We start from the raw sequence: 19,634 nt of genomic DNA, 5'->3' as shown, positions 1-19,634 counted from the left end.
ACAAGACTGACCCTACACAGAGCTTCACAGTTGTTTGTCACTTCAACCCCAAAAAAACAGGACTTGCTTCTAAGTGTACAGTTTCTCTGTGGGTCACACACTGCACAAAATACTGCTATGCCCAGGCAGGCCTGCCATCACCTCGTCACAAAAAGGCTAGTTTAGAGGAGAGCTCTGGCAGCATGGATCCGTCAGCTGTATTCCCCAGCTGTCTACAGAGAACCCCTGTTACAGGTAAGCAACTCCACTTTTATATATTCAACATCTAACATCACTTTAAGAATCTCAGGTTTCTCTTTTTCATTGCTGTTTCTGTTATGAATACTAGTTAGCTAGCCAATTTCCTTGGTTGTAGAGCTTATTGCATTTTCATGTGCATATTTTAATCAAAGTTTGAAAGCGAATGAATCATTTCTTCTAAATGTGAATAAACTAAGAGGGATGTAGATAGGTTATAACACATAATTAATTTAAACTTTGTTGTCTATCTCGCAGGTATGCATTCCTCAACAGAGCTATTTGTTACTGGAACACTACCAACATCTGGAACATTTCCACCAACATCTGCCCTCTCAGCCTATCAGCATCCAAATACCTTTACCTCTAGAAACTTTGTCACTACCCCATCTCTAACGCTTCAAGATGCAACTTTTAGTGCTACAACCAATGGTCTTCTCGCTCATGACTCTATACTTCAGATTAAGGCATCACCGGGCACTGTTCCAACTGCTTTGGCTTTTGACCGCCTTGGTAGCACAGTTTTAAGTGCCAGCATACCTCCTCAGTCTTCAACATATCGATCAGCTCAAGAGTCAGCACCCCACCTCTTACAGCCTCAGTTTAGTTTGTTGCCTTCAGCGCTTGGAGGAGTGCAACAGGCTTCTGCACCATTCAACACTTCAGTTTTTACAGGTTCCACTGCCTCCCTAGAACGAGCACTTCAGCGTGAATGTAGTGTAATTAAACACCATCAGCGGCCTTCGAGTACACAGTCTGTCCAGTCACAACTAACTGTTCCTCAGCATTCCTTACCTACCTTTTTATCAAGTGGGATCAGCTTTCAAGAAACATCAAGACAGTCCATACTCACTTGTAGTCCATTAGGTGATGTTACTCAGATGAGTAATGGAGGACCATATCAGAAGACTTCTCAAGTTTCAGTGGAACTTACTCAGTCATACCCATCAGTCATTCCATCACCTGGATATCCACTTTCTTCAACAAAAGCAAAAAACTGTACAATAAAACAGCCTCCAAGGTCTTCAAAAAATCCTAAGCCTCAAAGCATAGCATCTCCTATACAGACACCAACTTATACCAAATCTGCATTAAACCAGAGTTCTGTGATAGCAAGTCAAGCACAAACCCATGAAGTAGCCCAGCTACCAAGTCTTCTTTCAGTTAGCCAGTCACCAAATATTCCATCAGTCAGTCATACTCAAGTGTTCACATCTAGCAAATCTGACACATTGCCTTCATTATACAAAACACTGACTTCATTTTCTGTTCAGTCACAAGCTATAACGTCTGATAGTTCAACACTAAGTTACTCTACTGATCAACAACATGTACCTCCTTCAGTTACAGATGAGAATTACTCTGAACAAACGAGGGATATGTCTTCTGCTAATCAATCTCAGAGTTATCCTTCCAGTCTTTCTCAGGGTTTATCTCCAGTTAGCCAGTCACAGGTTAGTTATTCATCTCATTCACAGGTTTTGTCAGCTGTTAGTCCTTCAGAAAGTTATACTTCAGGGCCTTCACCTTCTCTTCCATTTTCTTCTCAAGTACAAAATTTGTCAACCTCCAGTTCAACACAGAATTATATTTCTGTGTGTACTTCCCAAAGTACTTCAACACAGAAATCACCTTCTCCACAGTCTCAGAAATTTTTGTCACCTGCCCAGTTGAACTTTACATCCCCAGGTCATTCACAGACTTCATTAGAGAATAGGTCCTCCTCCAATACAGAATCGTATGCTAAAAGGAAACCTGATTCCAATTTGTTTTCTTCATCAAAGCATGATAATGAATTTCCAGTGCAGGAATTTCATACATTACAACAAGCTTCTCTTGACCCTGCAACTCAAACACTAATTGAAAGTGAAATTGTGGACCATGAGGCAACTTACAGTGTCTCTAAGGCAGACGACAGATTTTCTCAAAGTGTAATTAGGAGTAATTCTCGTCTTGAGGATCAAGCTGTTGGACTTACTCTTCAGGCATGTAAAAAAGATGAAAGAATGCCCAGTTCTGTGACACACCTTACTCAACAGATAGACCATATCAATGTACATAGTCATGACATTAAAAAGGCGGCTAATCCAGTGGAGACATCCCAGGGAAATGTTGCTGCTAAAGAATTAAGTCAGGAGCAGCCTCTTGTACATAAGATACATGAAAACAAAATCCCAGAACAGCAAGGTCAGGTTATTCAAGATCATGCATCGAGACATGCACAGCAACTGCAGCTGCCTTGTGATTTACACGTTCTTCAGCAATCAATGCTACAAGCAAGCTTAGTGCAAACAAAGACATCAACACAAACGCATCAGATTCAGAGTCCCCAGCACACTCTGTTTCTTCAACCTCAACAGCTTCACCCTCAAACCTCTGATGTTATGAAAAATGGTGCTACAGATCCCTCAAAACATTTGCAGCAGCAATTGACAACAAAAAGTAATTTCAGTCAGGCAAATCATGATTCAAAGAATCAGTTTGTTTCTCTTGGGTCAGTTTGCTTCCCCGAGTCAATGCTTACTGACGAAAGGAATATTTTGTCAAATGTAGATGATATTCTAGCAGCTACAGCAGCAGCTTGTGGAGTTCCACAACAGGAGTTTGTTAAATCTACTTCTAATGAAGAAAATACATCTCTTGAAAATGCTGAGGGTTCTAAATCTCATTTTCAACCCATAGGTGTTAGACACATGACTCCAAACTTCTCTTCCTCACCAGCAGTGGCTGCTAAATTACAGAATATACATAATCTTTCATTAAATGGAAGCCAGATTTCAGCAAATCTTTCCTCTGTGTCTCCTTTACAGTCCAAAACCATATCCCTTGATCAAACAAATATTGAAACTTCTGCTCAGATTATACCAAGTGAAATAGGTTCTTCATCCTCTAGACTCATGCATAAGGAGCAGGAACAGATTTCTTCTATGGTTAAAAATCAGTCTAGCACTAGCCAAGAATCTGAAGAAGATAACATTCCAGGAAATGGTAGAGTAAGTGATATGAAGGATCCAGACTTTGTTTCAGGTGGGAAGAGCCTTGCCGAAGAAAGTGCCACATTTGACAATGATTTCAATTTGGGTATTGATGGTAAGCAGACTAAAAATCTACTGCAGCCAAAAGCTGAGCTCCAGCTCTCTCTTTGTTCTAGTGTTAAGGGTTATGAAGAAAACCAAGATGTGATGCCTGGAAGCCTTCATAAAAAGAGAGAAAAGGGTAAATTACAAAAGTCTTCTGCAGAGGATGAAAACGGAAACCAGAGGCTAATAAAACAGGCTTATCAAAGCAAACGTCCAAATTCAAAAGGAACCGATACAGGTTTGCCATTTTCTGCACATGAAAGTTATGATGGTTATCAACATGAGGAAAGAATAAGGCAAAAAATTAAAGAAGTAGAAGAAAAGCAGCCGGAAGTTAAAATGGGATTTATTGGATCTTTTATAGACTTTATAAAATCTGGACCTAAACAACAATTTTCAGCTCCTGCTGTGCGGATGACTAATCGCAGTAAGCGGCAATTTCCGCTGACATTTCGGGCATCTTATTCTCACCCGCCATCAAAGCCTCAGCCGATGCCTGCAGCTTCTGTTGAGTCTAGTGGTACAAGTCCACCCAAACAAGCTGAGGATGAGGTGAAGAAAGAGTTGGAACCTTTGCCTTCATTTTCTTCTGATGATGATGATTCTGTAGGAGGGAGTAATGATCTTCAAAAGAGCATCTGTACAGCCTTGTCTGCTTTAGATGAAACTGCAGATAAAAAGAACAGATCAGGTAAAAGTATTTACTAAGTATATTGAACTGTGCTAGATATAAACCTATAGTTCCTTGAAGTGTACTAACTGGATTTTTTTTTCCCAATTTTGGCAATTTCAGCCACAAATTAGGGAACCTCTGAAAACTATTTATTGGCATTTAATTATGTACAGAACCTTTATTATTCAAATTTCTGTGACTTTCTTATGATTTTTAATTGTCTCTTCAGAATCATTCAATGTAGAAAATCTGTTTTTTTCTGTTATTCTCTATCATTGCATTGTTTGTCTTAATTCCTTTGGACACACAAAAATTAGAAAATAACCTAGACATAAAGTGGAACTGTTCATTTTTGAAAGAAAGAAGTGAGGTATCCAAAAATAACCAAGCTTGTCACACAAAAACAAAAGTAGAAACTCTTATACGAAATGTCATTATTAAAATGTTTTTACTAAAATTTAAATACAGGTAAATTTTTATATATCCTACTGTTCTTTTAAGGGAGAGGCAAAAGTTCAGTCTTAAACGTGACTTAGGAAAACAAACCTATACACTTAGAATGGAAATGCACGTAAATCCGATAGCACGGTAGAGTCATATTGGCTGCAAGAGATGTAGTAATCAGAGTTAACTACTCCCAATATTTTTTGTAGAATAAAAACAGGATGCAATTCTTAATATGATGCTTTTTTAAATAAGTAAACATTGATGCTAAATATTTACAAGGCAGTTCTAGAGTTATGTATTACTTGTGGGCATCATTGACACCAGTAATCGGCAGTGATGTGTTACATGCACTAGGCGCTATTCTATAAAATATTGTCTAAGTGCTGTAGCACATAACTGCAAGGAGGGGAATTCATGTGGGTGGGCCATGGGCGTGTTGCCAAACAATGCACACAACTTATAGAATGTTATTGGTTGCATGTGTTGATTGCTCACTTTACACCTGCCAGCCTAAGCACTGTTCTTTAGACACAAGTATAAATTGCATTAGGTATTAACTGTAAGGGGGTGTACCGTACATGTAGGTGGAGCATGGACATGTCTCCTGCTTACATGTACAACTTACAGAATAATGTAAGTGCACACTGCCAAAAAGCGAATGCTACATACCTGTAGAAGGTATTCTCCGAGGACAAGCAGGCTGCTTGTTCTCACTGATGGGTGACGTCCACGGCAGCCCCTCCAATCGGAAACTTCACTAGCAAAGTCCTTTGCTAGTCCTCGCGCGCCCATGCGCACCACACATGCGCGGCCGTCTTCCCGCCCGAACCAGCTCGTGTTCGTCAGTCTTCTTTTGTCCGCGCTCGGTACGGTCGTGTTTGCGCCGTTCGCGCCCCTTAAGTTGACCCTCGCGCGTCTTTTTGACTTTTCGCTAGTTAAAAAAAAAAAAAAGGGGGGGGAATTTCGGAGAAAGGCCTTTTCGGTCTTTTTCCCCTTCCCGTATTTCTAGTTTTTGCCCCGTTAAGTTTCCTTTCGTTTTCGGGGTAGGCCCTTTTGAGGCCTCGGGTCGAGTTTTTTCTCTCCCTCTTTTTGGTGCCTTACCGCCATTACGAGTTTTGATTTCGCAGGCGTGATTTTTCCGCCCATGTCATCGAAGTCTCCCAGCGGCTTCAAGAAGTGCACCCAGTGCGCCCGGGTAATCTCGCTCACTGATAGGCACTCGTCGTGTCTTCAGTGTCTGGGGGCTGGGCACCGCCCGCAGGCCTGTAGTCTTTGCGCCCTTTTACAAAAAAGGACTCAGGTAGCGAGATTGGCCCAGTGGAACGTGTTGTTCTCGGGCTGTTCGTCGACAACAGCACCGGGAGTATCGAGTGCATCGACGTCGTCAGCGTGAAGACCTCCGACCTCGGCATCGACTGCATCGAGGCATCGACCCTCTGCATCGTCGGTACCGAGACATCGGAAAGGCTGCGTCGGCGGTACCGGGACCTCCACTAGTGCTGATGTCGTCGGACGGTGGTGCTTCGACTGGAGTGCAGGTGAGGGCTGTCCATTCCCCTGCTGGTGGCGGTGAGCCTTCGGGTGGGTCTCCCCCTACCCTGAGGGCTCCTGCGGTACAGCCCCCCCGAGACCGACCTTCTTTGGCCTCGGCCCTGAGGAAGCGACGGTTGGATTCTACGTCCTCCTCGTCGGTACCGGGAAGCTCCGGTGACATGCTTCGTTTGAAAAAGTCAAAGAAGCATTGACACCGGTCTCCTTCCCGCATCGGTACCGAGAGCTCTGGGTCGCCGAGGGAGTCGGCACCCAGTAGGCATCGGCACCGGGAGGACCGCTCACCCTCTGTTCAGGAGGTGTCGATGCGCTCCACCTTGGACAGCCCGGAACAGACTCTGACTTCGACGCTTGCATCGGCTTCCATGTCTTTCTCCACAGCCGCCCTGCACGAGAGTCTCCGGGCCGTTCTTCCAGAGATCCTGGGAGAGCTGTTGCGCCCTTCCCCTCCGGTACCGGGGGTGCTTGCGCCACCGGTACCGTCGAGTGAGGCGCCGGCTGGCCCCTTGCCCGGGGTGAGGTCTCCGACATCGGTGCCGCTTGCGGTACCGACTGCGGTCGCCTCCCAGGAAGGCTCCCCGTCGGCGGAGGGAGCTTCGCCGGTGCGGGCGAGGGAGTCTACCTCTCGACGCTCACACCGTGGCCGTGTTTCCACGGAGTCGAGCCGGGCACGACTTCAGACACAGGTTCATGAACTTGTGTCTGATACAGATGGTGAGGCCTCGTGGGAGGAGGAGGAGGACATCAGGTATTTCTCTGACGAGGAGTCTGATGGCCTTCCTTCTGATCCCACTCCCTCCCCTGAAAGGCAGCTTTCTCCTCCCGAGAGTCTGTCTTTTGCGGCCTTTGTCCGGGAGATGTCTACGGCCATCCCCTTCCCGGTGGTTGTGGAGGACGAGCCCAGGGCTGAAATGTTTGAGCTCCTGGACTATCCTTCTCCACCTAAGGAAGCGTCCACAGTACCCATGCATCATGTCCTAAAAAAGACATTGCTGGCGAACTGGACCAAACCTCTAAGTAATCCCCACATTCCCAAGAAGATCGAGTCCCAGTACCGGATCCATGGGGACCCAGAGCTGATGCGCACTCAGTTGCCTCACGACTCTGGAGTTGTGCATCTGGCCCTAAAGAAGGCTAAGAGTTCTAGGGAGCATGCTTCGGCGCCCCCGGGCAAAGACTCTAGAACCTTAGACTCCTTTGGGAGGAAGGCCTACCATTCCTCTATGCTCGTGGCCAAAATTCAGTCTTACCAGCTCTACACGAGCATACACATGCGGAACAATGTGCGGCAGTTGGCGGGCTTGGTGGACAAGCTCCCTCCTGAGCAAGCCAAGCCATTTCAGGAGGTGGTCAGGCAGCTGAAGGCGTGCAGAAAATTCCTGGCCAGAGAGGTATATGATACCTTTGATGTTGCGTCCAGGGCCGCTGCTCAAGGTGTGGTGATGCGCAGACTCTCATGGCTGCGTGCCTCCGACCTGGAAAATAGGATCCAGCAGCGGATTGCGGACTCGCCTTGCCGTGCGGACAATATTTTTGGAGAGAAGGTCGAACAGGTAGTAGAGCAGCTCCACCAGCGGGATACCGCTTTCGACAAGTTCTCCCGCCGGCAGCCTTCAGCCTCTACCTCCACAGGTAGACGTTTTTATGGGGGAAGGAAGACTGTTCCCTACTCTTCTGGTAAGTGTAGGTACAATCCTCCTTCTCGACAGCCTGCGGCTCAGGCTAAGCCCCAGCGCGCTCGCTCTCGTCAGCAGCGTGCGCCTCAGCAAGGCCCCTCGGCTCCCCAGCAAAAGCAAGGGGCGAGCTTTTGACAGGCTCCAGCAGAGCATAGCCGACATCAACGTGTCAGTGCCGGGCGACCTGCCGGTCGGGGGAGGAGGTTGAAAGTTTTTCACCAAAGGTGGCCTCTCATAACCTCCGACCAGTGGGTTCTCCAAATAGTCCGGCAAGGATACACCCTCAATTTGGCCTCTAAACCTCAGTCTTACAGCTTCCAGCACAAGCAGGTACTTGCAGAGGAACTCTCTGCCCTTCTCAGCGCCAATGCGGTCGAGCCCGTGCCATCCGGGCAAGAAGGGCTGGGATTCTATTCCAGGTACTTCCTTGTGGAAAAGAAAACAGGGGGGATGCGTCCCATCCTAGACCTAAGGGCCCTGAACAAATATCTGGTCAAGGAAAAGTTCAGGATGCTTTCCCTGGGCACCCTTCTCCCCATGATTCAGGAAAACGATTGGCTATGCTCTCTGGACTTGAAGGACGCCTACACGCACATCCCAATACTGCCAGCTCACAGACAGTATCTGCGATTTCAGCTGGGCACACGTCACTTCCAGTACTGTGTGCTACCCTTTGGGCTCGCATCTGCGCCCAGAGTGTTCACGAAGTGCTTGGCTGTAGTAGCAGCGGCGCTTCGCAGGCTGGGAGTACACGTGTTCCCCTATCTCGATGATTGGCTGGTGAAGAACACATCCGAGGCAGGAGCTCTGCAGTCCATGCAGATGACTATTCGCCTCCTGGAGCTACTGGGGTTTGTGATAAATTACCCAAAGTCCCATCTTCTCCCAGTGCAGAGACTCGAATTCATAGGAGCTCTGCTGGATTCTCGGACGGCTCGTGCCTATCTCCCAGAGGCGAGAGCCAACAACTTGTTGTCCCTCGTCTCGCGGGTGCGAGCGTCCCAGCAGATCACAGCTTGGCGGATGTTGAGATTGCTGGGCCACATGGCCTCCACAGTTCATGTGACTCCCATGGCCCGCCTTCACATGCGATCTGCTCAATGGACCCTAGCTTTCCAGTGGTTTCAGGCTGCTGGGGATCTAGAAGATGTGATCCACCTGTCCACGAGTTTTCTCAAATCCCTGTATTGATGGACGATTTGGTCCAATTTGACTCTGGGACGTCCTTTCCAAATTCCTCAGCCACAAAAAGTGCTGACTACGGATGCATCTCTCCTGGGGTGGGGAGCTCATGTCGATGGGCTTCACACCCAAGGATGCTGGTCCCTCCAGGAACGCGATCTGCAGATCAATCTTCTGGAGTTACGAGCGGTCTGGAACGCTCTGAATGCTTTCAGAGATCGGCTGTACCACCAAATTATCCAAATTCAGACAGACAGCCAGGTTGCCATGTATTACATCAACAAGCAGGGGGGCACCGGATCTCGCCCCCTGTGTCAGGAAGCCGTCAGCATGTGGCTGTGGGCTCGCCGTCACGGCATGGTGCTCCAAGCCACATATCTGGCAGGCGTAAACAACAGCCTGGCCGACAGGTTGAGCAGGATTATGCAACCTCACGAGTGGTCGCTCAATTCCCGAGTAGTGTGCCAGATCTTCCAGGTGTGGGACACCCCTTGGTAGATCTCTTTGCATCTCGAGCCAACCACAAAGTCCCTCAGTTCTGTTCCAGGCTTCAGGCCCACGGCAGACTGGCATCGGATGCCTTCCTCCTGGACTGGGGGGAAGGTCTGCTGTATGCTTATCCTCCCATACCTCTGGTGGGGAGGATTTTGTTGAAACTCAAGCAAGACCGAGGCATCATGATCCTGATTGCTCCTTTTTGGCCGCGTCAGATCTGGTTCCCTCTTCTTCTGGAGTTGTCCTCCGAAGAACCGTGGAGATTGGAGTGTTTTCCGACCCTCATCACACAGGACGAAGGGGCGCTTCTGCATCCCAACCTCCGGACTCTGGCTCTCACGGCCTGGATGTTGAGAGCGTAGACTTTGCCTCTTTGGGTCTGTCAGAGGGTGTCTCCCGCATCTTGCTTGCTTCCAGGAAAGATTCCACTAAGAGGAGTTACTTCTTTCTATGGAGGAGGTTTGCCGTGACAGCAAGGCCCTAGATCCTCGCTCTTGTCCTACACAGACCCTGCTTGAATACCTTCTGCACTTGTCTGAGTCTGGTCTCAAGACCAACTCTGTAAGGGTTCACCTTAGCGCAATCAGTGCATACCATTACCGTGTGGAAGGTAAGCCGATCTCAGGACAGCCTTTAGTTGTTCACTTCATGAGAGGTTTGCTTTTGTCAAAGCCCCCCCCCGTCAAACCTCCTACAGTGTCATGGGATCTCAATGTCGTTCTCACCCAGCTGATGAAACCTCCTTTTGAGCCACTGAACTCCTGCCATCTGAAGTACTTGACCTGGAAGGTCATTTTCTTGGTGGCAGTTACTTCAGCTCGTAGAGTCAGTGAGCTTCAGACCCTGGTAGCCCAGGCCTCTTACACCAAATTTCATCATAACAGAGTAGTCCTCCGCACTCACCCTAAGTTCTTGCCGAAGGTTGTGTCGGAGTTCCATCTGAACCAGTCAGTTGTCTTGCCAACATTCTTTCCCTGTCCTCATTCCTGCCCTGCTGAACGTCAGCTGCACACATTGGACTGCAAAAGAGCATTGGCCTTCTATCTGGAGCGGACACAGCCCAACAGACAGTCCGCCCAATTGTTTGTTTCTTTTGATCCCAACAGGAGGGGAGTGGCTGTGGGGAAATGCACCATATCCAATTGGCTAGCAGATTGCATTTCCTTCATTTACGCCCAGGCTGGGCTGGCTCTTGAGGGTCATGTCACGGCTCATAATGTTAGAGCCATGGCAGCGTCGGTAGCCCACTTGAAGTCAGCCACTATTGAAGAGATTTGCAAAGCTGCGACGTGGTCATCTGTCCACACATTCACATCTCATTACTGCCTGCAGCAGGATACCCGACGCGACAGTCGGTTCGGGCAGTCAGTGCTTCAGAATCTGTTTGGGGTTTAGAATCCAACTCCACCCCCCTAGGCCCATGTTTTTTCTGTTCCAGGCTGCACACTCAGTTAGTTGGATAAGTTGTTAGGTCAATCTCAGTTATGTCCTTGCCGTTGCGAGGCCCCATTGACCATGTTTGTTGTTTTGAGTGAGCCTGGGGGCTAGGGATACCCCATCAGTGAGAACAAGCAGCCTGCTTGTCCTCGGAGAAAGCGAATGCTACATACCTGTAGAAGGTATTCTCCGAGGACAGCAGGCTGATTGGTCTCACAAACCCGCCCGCCTCCCCTTTGGAGTTGTGTCTTCCCATGTTTTGTCTTGCTACACATGGGACTGATGAACACGAGCCGGTTCGGGCGGGAAGACGGCCGCGCATGCGCGGTGCGCATGGGCGCGCGAGGACTAGCAAAGGCCTTTGCTAGTGAAGTTTCCGATTGGAGGGGCTGCCGTGGACGTCACCCATCAGTGAGAACAATCAGCCTGCTGTCCTCGAAGAATACCTTCTACAGGTATGTAGCATTCGCTTTTTGGCATGCCAATGCCGGGTTATGCTAATATTCTATAACTGAATATGGACACCTAGAAAGCACCGGACCCAGTCAGATTCATGCGGCATTCCACCATTCAGCCTCCTCCAATGATAAACTCTACATTTTCTTTCTTTTTAACCTTTTAACCTAATCTTGAGCAGAACATGGTCTCTTATCCCTTATTTTTTTGTTTTTTAATTTTCTTAGAAGTCTCATGAGGGACTTTGTTGAAAGCTTTCTGAAAATGTAGGTACACTACATCAACTAGCTCATCTTTATCCACAAGTTCACACCCTCAAAAAAAAAGTTAAATTGGTAGGGCAAGATTTTCCTTGACTTAATCCATGTTGACTCTGTCCCATTAAGCCACGTTTACCTATGTGTTCGGTAATTTTAATCTTTATAATAGTTTCTACCATTTTGCCTGTCACTGATGTCAGGCTTACAGATCTGTAATTCCCAGATCACCCCTGAAACCCTTGTTAAAAACTGTCATTACTTGGAAGTGACGTCACCGGGAGAGATGGCAGCCTAGCTTGGAAGCTCCGACTCCTCGCGCTAGATTTCAGCTTTAAACAGCAATAAAAAACGGCAGCAAGCGTGAGAAAATAGCGATATCAGCTTACTAAACCCTCCCTTCAACAGAATCGGCGATGAGCAAAACTCCCGCTACGCGCAAAAAAGAGAGCGAGCGGTCTGAGAGAGTCATGGCGGGAAAAAGCGCCAAACGCCACGAGTCACCAGAGCGAGCCTCGCACTCCGACTCCGAATCGGCACAGTCCCAGGCTGAGCAGCGACACCCGCCCTCTAAAAAAAGTATCCCAACCGAATTGCGGAGGTTCTTAGCGAATATTCAGGCGGAGATAAAGCAGTCGAAGGATGAAATTCTGGAACGCATGGACTCCCTGAGCACAGATCTCCGTGAGTTGGGGGGGCGGGTGGAAGATGCAGAACTTAAATTAGAAGAACAGGCAGAGACATTGCTTAAGCATAACGAGAAGCTGCTTGAACTGGACAAACACCGACTGGAACTAGAATATAAGATAGATGATTTGGAAAATCGAGGGAGGCGAAACAACCTTAGGTTTCGGGGGGTGCCAGAAGGAGGAGAAACAGAGAACGTTACACAGATTGTCCAGACGATATGTGCCTCTTTACTTGGCCCAGAAGCTGGAGAGAATAAAGTGGAACTGGACAGAGCGCACAGAGCGCTTGGAGCTCGCAAAGAGCAGCAACAGCGAGATATTATCGTCCGCTTTCACAAATATGAAACCAAGGAATTGATCATGACAAAGGCGCGGAAGGCGCAGAATCTGGAGTTTGGAGGCGCAAAGGTATTGGTGTATCAAGATCTGTCGCAATATACCCTGCAGCAACGACGACAAATGAAGCCAGCCCTGGATATTTTAACAAAACATCAAGTGCAGTACAGATGGGGCTTCCCGTTTTCTCTGAACTTTACCCTGAAGGGTAGCAAATACCGGGTGCGATCCTTACAAGAAGCCTGGGAGGCCTTGCACGCGGCAGAGCTGGTGAACTCGGCTATCCCACCAGCTGAGCTGGCATCATCCACCAAGGCTAAGCTTCAGGGCTGGCAAAGAGCATCGGGGCCAGTGCGACGTGGCAACAATAGGAGATGACTGGACAGATACCAGTAGAGAAAAGAGACATTTGGACTGAGTAAATGGACATAGAAATGTGTCATTGTGCCTGGCACCCGTTGGTCCACCAGGAGCTGTTCTAACAGGTGACCAGGTCTGGTGTATGGCCAGCTAACTCTTGTTGTGAGGTGAGGAATGTGGGATTGTAAGTTTGATCGGATTGCACAAATGACATGATGTGGTTGGCTGAAGCTGGAAGTGTATAGATACACTTTACAGGAACTAACAATATGTTGAAGGGGGTTGGATAGGGTTATATACAATAACGTTTGAATGCTGGAATGCAACTGGGCGGGGGGAGGGGATGTCTGGCCGGGGTGTCGGGAGTGTTGTGACCCACTTACTCGGAACCAATTCAGGGGTTTTACACTCCTGGCTGGTGTAACAGTGGGGAGATGTGGGGGGAGGGATTGGGAGAACGAGATGAGGGAGGGTTGTGGGGGGAGGGAAGACATAGGTAATAATTACTGCTATACTGACCTGTGCTGCTCACAAGGGGGATGTACATTGCTTTTATTCTCTGCAGACCTTAGCTATTCTTTACACGCTAAGACATGTGTCCTGAGCTGAAGATAGTCTCCTATAATGTCAAGGGACTTAACATGCCTCAAAAAAGACAGAAGCTCTATGGGGAACTCCACCGGTTAAAACCACACATAGTTCTACTGCAAGAAACACACCTGCGTCGCAAACACGAGAAATTTCTCTCCTGCCCTGGTTATTCAGGGGTCTATTGCGCATCCGGGGCGGACTCAAGGAGGGGAGGAGTGGCGATATTGCTGCACTCTTCACTGGGGGCCCAGGTGACGCAGACTAAAAGAGACCCTGGGGGGCGTTTTTTATTTTTACAACTTAAGCTAGACCAAGTAGCCCTCACGGTAGCATCAATATATGCCCCAAATTCTGGACAAGGGGATTTTTTTAACAAAATTCGAACCTTATTGGGGTCCTTCACTACTGGGGCGCTTATACTTGGGGGTGACTTCAATGCAGTTATGAACCTAGGACAAGATCGCTCTGGGGTAGTCAGGACGGAGGGGCACAAAGAAGCGCGATCGCTGGCCTCGTTGGCTTACTCCTTGGGGCTCTTAGATCTTTGGAGACTGACACACCATACAGAAAGGGACTACACTTACTACTCTCCGGTACATCAAACATACTCCCGTATTGATTACATCTTCCTAGACACCACATTAGTGGAATTAGGCCCAAACGCTGGAATTGGTAGTATGACGATATCTGATCATGCCCCAATATGGGTTACTCTCCCAAATATTCAAACTGAAGTGAAAGACAGACGCTGGTCTCTGAACGCGAGCCTGTTGCAGGAGGAGCAGGTGGTGGAGGGCTACAAACAGGTGTTTAAAGAATACCTTGACCACAACTTAGCTTCTGGCCCACCGCTGCATGTGGTGTGGGACGCTTTAAAGGCGGTGTCCAGAGGACACTTTTTGCAATTGGCTAGTACTCGTGCAAGGGCCCGTAGATCCCGCTTAAACACATGCATAGGACGTATACAGGCACTGGAGCAACAGCACAAGGCTGGTCCCTCACCACAAACCTGGGATGCCCTGTGTAGGGAGAGAATGGCACTGGATTCGATATACTCGGAACAACTCGACCTAATAAAGGCGAGACAGGGGGTACAATCATATGAGTTAACTAACAAAGCTGGGCGCCTATTGGCAATGCGACTGCGAAGACAGAAAGTGGATAGAATGATTAAGCAGGTGAAAGATAGAGGGGGTGGTTTGTTGCGTCATTCGGCACTCATTCGCGAGCGTTTCAGAGAATATTATCAGAAGCTCTACGAGCAGGAGATTGAACCTCCTGGGGAAAAAATAGATAACTACTTGCAAGACAGTGATCTCATCCCTTTAGCTAAGCAACACCAGGAACTGCTGGAGAGGCCTGTTACACCTAAAGAAGTTCAGGAGGCGATTGGAGGCATGCCCTCAAACAAGTCTCCGGGGCTTGACGGCTTCCCCAACGAGTTCTACCGGACATTCGCCATTGAATTGGCCCCCTTGCTTGCCGATATGTTTAATCAGGTAGGGGTGGGGGGAAATCTGCCACGAACAATGTTGGAGGCTTGGATAGCGGTGATCCCAAAGCCCGGCAAAGATCTCACTGAATGTGGCTCTTATAGGCCCATATCTGTACTAAATGCCGACGTTAAAATCCTGGCTAAGGTCCTTGCTAATAGGCTGGCACCCCTCATGCCAACTCTAGTGCACCCTGACCAAGTGGGCTTTGTTTCCTATCGAAAGGCGATGGACAACATCAGACGCACTTTAGATCTTATATACTTGGCCAAGCGAAACCAGAGACCATTATGCCTTTTAAGCCTAGATGCAGAAAAGGCTTTCGACAGGGTCCACTGGCCTTTTATGTATAGGACCCTGGAGACCTTGGGGTTTGGCACACGGTTCAGGGGCTGGATACAAGCATTTTATTCCTTTCCCAGAGCTTGCATTAAGATTAATGGCAGTCACTCAGATTCATTTTCCTTGCATAGGGGCACAAGACAGGGGTGTCCTCTTTCCCCTCTTCTGTTTGCAATTGTCATGGAGCCATTTGCCTCTAAGGTTCGGAAAGACCCGCTGATCGCTGGGCCTACTGTGGCAGGGAGAATGCATAAAATGGCACTCTTTGCGGACGATGTTTTGCTGTATATTACCCGCCCCCACGACGCGCTCCCTAGGCTTACTCAACTTATTGAGGAGTACTCTGTAGTATCGGGCTTTAAAGTTAATATGACAAAATCTGAGGCCCTGAATATCTCTCTACCGGAAGATACAGTTGCAGAACTTAAAGCTGCTCACGCTTTTCGGTGGGCGGGTAGATACATTCGATATTTGGGGGTGAATCTCACTTCCAACTTGTCTGACTTATTCTCCGCCAACTACAGAGGCCTGGTTCGAGCCCTTGCGACAGATATGGAACGCTGGGGCGATCTAGAGGTCTCCTGGTTCGGTCGTATAGCAATTCTTAAGATGAACGTCTTACCTCGAATCTTATACTTATTCCAGGTGCTGCCTGTAATGATGCCCAGGCGATTTCTTGCCTCCTTGCAGGATAGAATTGTGCGCTTCGTCTGGGCAGGAAAACATCCTAGGCTGGCTCGTGCCCTGTTATATCAAGGGAGACGTCGTGGAGGCCTGGCGGTCCCGAATGTCTTCTGGTACTATCGGGCGGCCCAGGGAAAGGTAGCTTTGGAATGGTATCAGGGGTACCCGGACAGACAATGGGTGCACTTGGAACAACATTCTGCAGGTACGACACCGCTGGGAGCGCTTATGTGGCTACCAAAGCCATTTCGCAAGCTTGCCAAAAGCGTCTGTCCCTTGGTGGAGGTTACCCTTCATTACTGGGATAAATTGTTTCCGGGGTGCAGGTGTACTTTGACACGTTTGGCCCCTATAGCACATAACCCGTTATTCCTGCCGGGGACGACGGAGGGCTCGGTGATGAGGTGGTACAGGGAAGGGCTACGAACATGGGATCAGCTGTTTGATGGAGACACTCTCCTTGATTTTGGAGAGCTGCAATCACGAAACCCTGGGGTGTTGAGAGACGATTTTGCATACTACCAACTAGCTCATTTCCTTCGCACCAAGGCCGTTACTACGGTAATTAAGCGGACCAAAGGCTACTTAGAGGAGATATGTGAAAAGTTAACCACTTCTAGAGGCTTGATAGGCACACTTTACAAATATATCACTACGCAGAACCCTGTATATGAGTGTCATAGGAGGGGTTGGGAGAGGGAATTGGGGGTGACATTGGATGTGCCGGGGTGGGAAAGAATAGAACGTGAAGCGACAAGGGTCTCCATACACGTCCCGCTAAAGGAAAATGCTATGAAGGTGCTATACAGATGGTACCTTACTCCTGATCGCCTCCAGCGCATATACCCAAACACATCAGGTCTCTGCTGGAGGGGGTGTGGTATGAGGGGGACGATGGGACACCTTTGGTGGAATTGCCATAAAATGAGAGCTTTCTGGAAGGCGGTTCAAAACAGGCTGCAGAGTTGGTTACAAACACCCATTCCTTGGGCCCCGACGGTGTTTCTCTTTGCTGCAAAAGTAGAGGGCATGCCGGCTGCGCAGCATAAGCTGCTGAGGCAGGCGGTATGTGTTGCCCGAGTGACAATTGCACAGCACTGGAAACATCAGGGGGTCCCGTCGATCAAGAAATGGCACAATAAACTGAAACATGTGTGTGAGATGGAAAGACTCTTGGCAGTCAGGAGACATCAAATGCACAAGTGGCATGACATATGGAAGTTCTTTGTTAATGCAGTAGGTAATGTTTAGAACAGGCACATGTGAGAAGTGTGAATGCCGCACAGTGAGACAGCCATGAAGGGCAGGGAAATAGAAGGGGGAGGGAGGGATTGGGTAGGTTTTAATTTTGGACGGGGGTGGTTGTTTAGATGGGGGCGTGGGGGGGGGGGAAATGCTTTCTTTATTAAAACAAAACAACAAAAAAGTTGAAGTTTCTACAGTTATATTTCACTGTTGTATTGTGGCAGCACATTGCACTACTTGAGTCTCATCTTGCTGGGACTACATTGTAAACATACCAGTGTAGTGCGATGATTATTGTACATTGTTTATTGCAAATTTTCAATAAAAGACTTCTTACAAATAAAAAAAAAAAAACCTGTCATTACTTTGGCCACCTTCCAGTCATCAGGCACCATGGACAATTTGAATGAGAAGTTACTGATTATAGATCAGCAATTTCATTTTTTAATTCTTTCATTACTCTGGGGTGTATGCTGTCCGGTTCAGGTGATCTACTGCTCTTTCCATTATGTAGCTTTTCATTATTCCAGAATCCTTGGGATAGTTGTGTCCATCAACCAGCAGGTGGAGATAGAGAACTGAAAACTGAGCTGGTATCCAGGTCAGCTTCTCAGTATTTTCCATCTCCAGCAGGTGGATGGACACACTTTTCAACCTCTGGTCCTGAGTTCTTTTCTCCTGGTCCAGTTGGTCAGCTGGTCCTCAATTGGGCTGTGCGGGTGGCTTGAGTCTGCAGAATCATATCTGGAGTTCTTCAGATCCCTATGTCTGGTCTCCCACAAGTTGTATCTTTTATATAAGAGGGAATATTAGCAACTAAAGGAGATTTTAAAAAAACCAAACAATCCACATATTTACAGACGCTCTCTAAAAGGGAATTACGAGCAAAAACAGTAGGACAACCAGGAGGATTTTGAAGTCCCTCTTGTATTTTAGGTAATCTAGCAGCATGAAAGTTTAGAAACCTGCTCATTTTTAGAGAGAAACCAAGGTTTAATCCATCTGTAATCTAATGGGTCCACAAATACTGTTACTAAGAGGACCGGGCTGCCCTCATCAGGGCCCTGTGCTCATGGAAGTTCTTGATCCCTTTTGCCTTATGGTTTGGCAAGGCATTGCCTCAAAAGAAAAGGATTTTCAGCCTCTGCCAATGCTACTATGCTGAAGGCCCACAGATTGTCTGCTTCCTTAGCATATGTGAGGTTTTGGGAGAGCGTTTTGAACACTTGCTCAGCTCACTCTATATCCCCTTGGAAAGGGGATATCCCTTTGATTAAAGGGCTAGAGCAAGGTTTGTCTCTTAATTTCTATAAGGTACATGCAGTGGAGTTGTCTTGTTTCAAGGGCAAAATTGGTAGGTTCTCCATTGCAGTTTTTGTGGGCAGTCAAGCAAATTCATCATCCTGTAAGCATGGTTATGCCCTAGCGGTATTTTAATTTGATGCTGTCTTCATTGGCTGCACATCCTTTAGAGCTTCTTGAAGTAACTGTCTAGTAATACATTTTTTCTGGTTGCTACATATTCAGCTAGGAGGATATTGGATGTACAAGCACTTTCTTGTAGGGATCCCCATCTGTCTTTTTCAATAGACTTGGTTGCTATTTGTGTGGTTCCCTCTTTTCTGCTGAAAGTGGTATCTCTGTTTCATGTGAATCCAGTGGTTTCTCCTTTTCAGAAGCCTTCCAAAGGAGGATTAGTTATCAGTTTGTGTAAACTGGAAGTTTTCAGGTCACCCATCCATTATCTGGATTTTGTTACTTCCTTTTGCAAATCAGATCATCTGTTTGTACTTTTTAGTGGCTTACATAAGGTTCAAGCAGCCAAGCCATCTCTATTATGTTGGATAAAGGCAATAATTGAAGCAGCATACGTCCTTAAGAAAGTAGTCCACAAGGTCTCTATGCTCAGTCAACAAGAACTGTCAGCTTCTTAGGTGGAAGCTAGAGGATATTTGTAGGATGGCAAGTTAGTCATCACTGCATTCATTTATTTGGCATGGTAATATTGATGCATAGGCCAGAAAGGACAGTTACTTTGTCAGGGCCATTTTGGAGGAAGCTTTGTATTCTTCCCACCATGACAGATAAGCTTTGGTATGCCTCACTACTTTTGTGCAGGATTGTGCAGTATCCTCATCTAGTCTTGCTAGTGACTCTGGATTGACCACCACCAGCAGTGGTACACAGACCTCATGTGCCTATAGGATGATAACCCTTTTCCGTTGCCCGGGAGTCAGGGCTGCCTTCAGCAAGGTCCAGTAGAAATGGAAGATCCGGATCCCTTCTAACTTATGGCCATTGAGAGGAGGCACTTTAGAGAAGCGTGACTTTTCTCCTGTTGTAGTTTCTCTGTTCTCAAAAGTCTTTCATGTTTTTGGCTTATGTCAGGGTGTGGAAGGTTTT

General features: G+C 47.5%; 1 protein-coding gene across 9 annotated transcripts in view; it reads left to right on the top strand.

Annotated features, from left to right (window-relative positions):
* The window catches only part of LOC115468724 (glutamine and serine-rich protein 1-like), a 240,834-nt gene that overhangs the window by 91,603 nt on the left and 129,597 nt on the right, over positions 1 to 19,634 (top strand). For all 9 annotated transcript variants that reach the window (XM_030200651.1, XM_030200646.1, XM_030200649.1 and 6 more), the window contains one exon: positions 496 to 4,008. In XM_030200651.1, coding sequence (XP_030056511.1) covers positions 496 to 4,008 — 3,513 coding nt within the window. The remainder of the gene's footprint in view (positions 1 to 495; positions 4,009 to 19,634) is intronic.

The sequence above is a fragment of the Microcaecilia unicolor genome, chromosome 4, assembly GCF_901765095.1.
Source record: "Microcaecilia unicolor chromosome 4, aMicUni1.1, whole genome shotgun sequence".
In the NCBI taxonomy this organism is placed as follows: Eukaryota; Metazoa; Chordata; class Amphibia; order Gymnophiona; family Siphonopidae; genus Microcaecilia; species Microcaecilia unicolor.
Note: the sequence above shows the minus strand (reverse complement) of the source record. Positions and strands in the feature narration are given on the sequence as shown.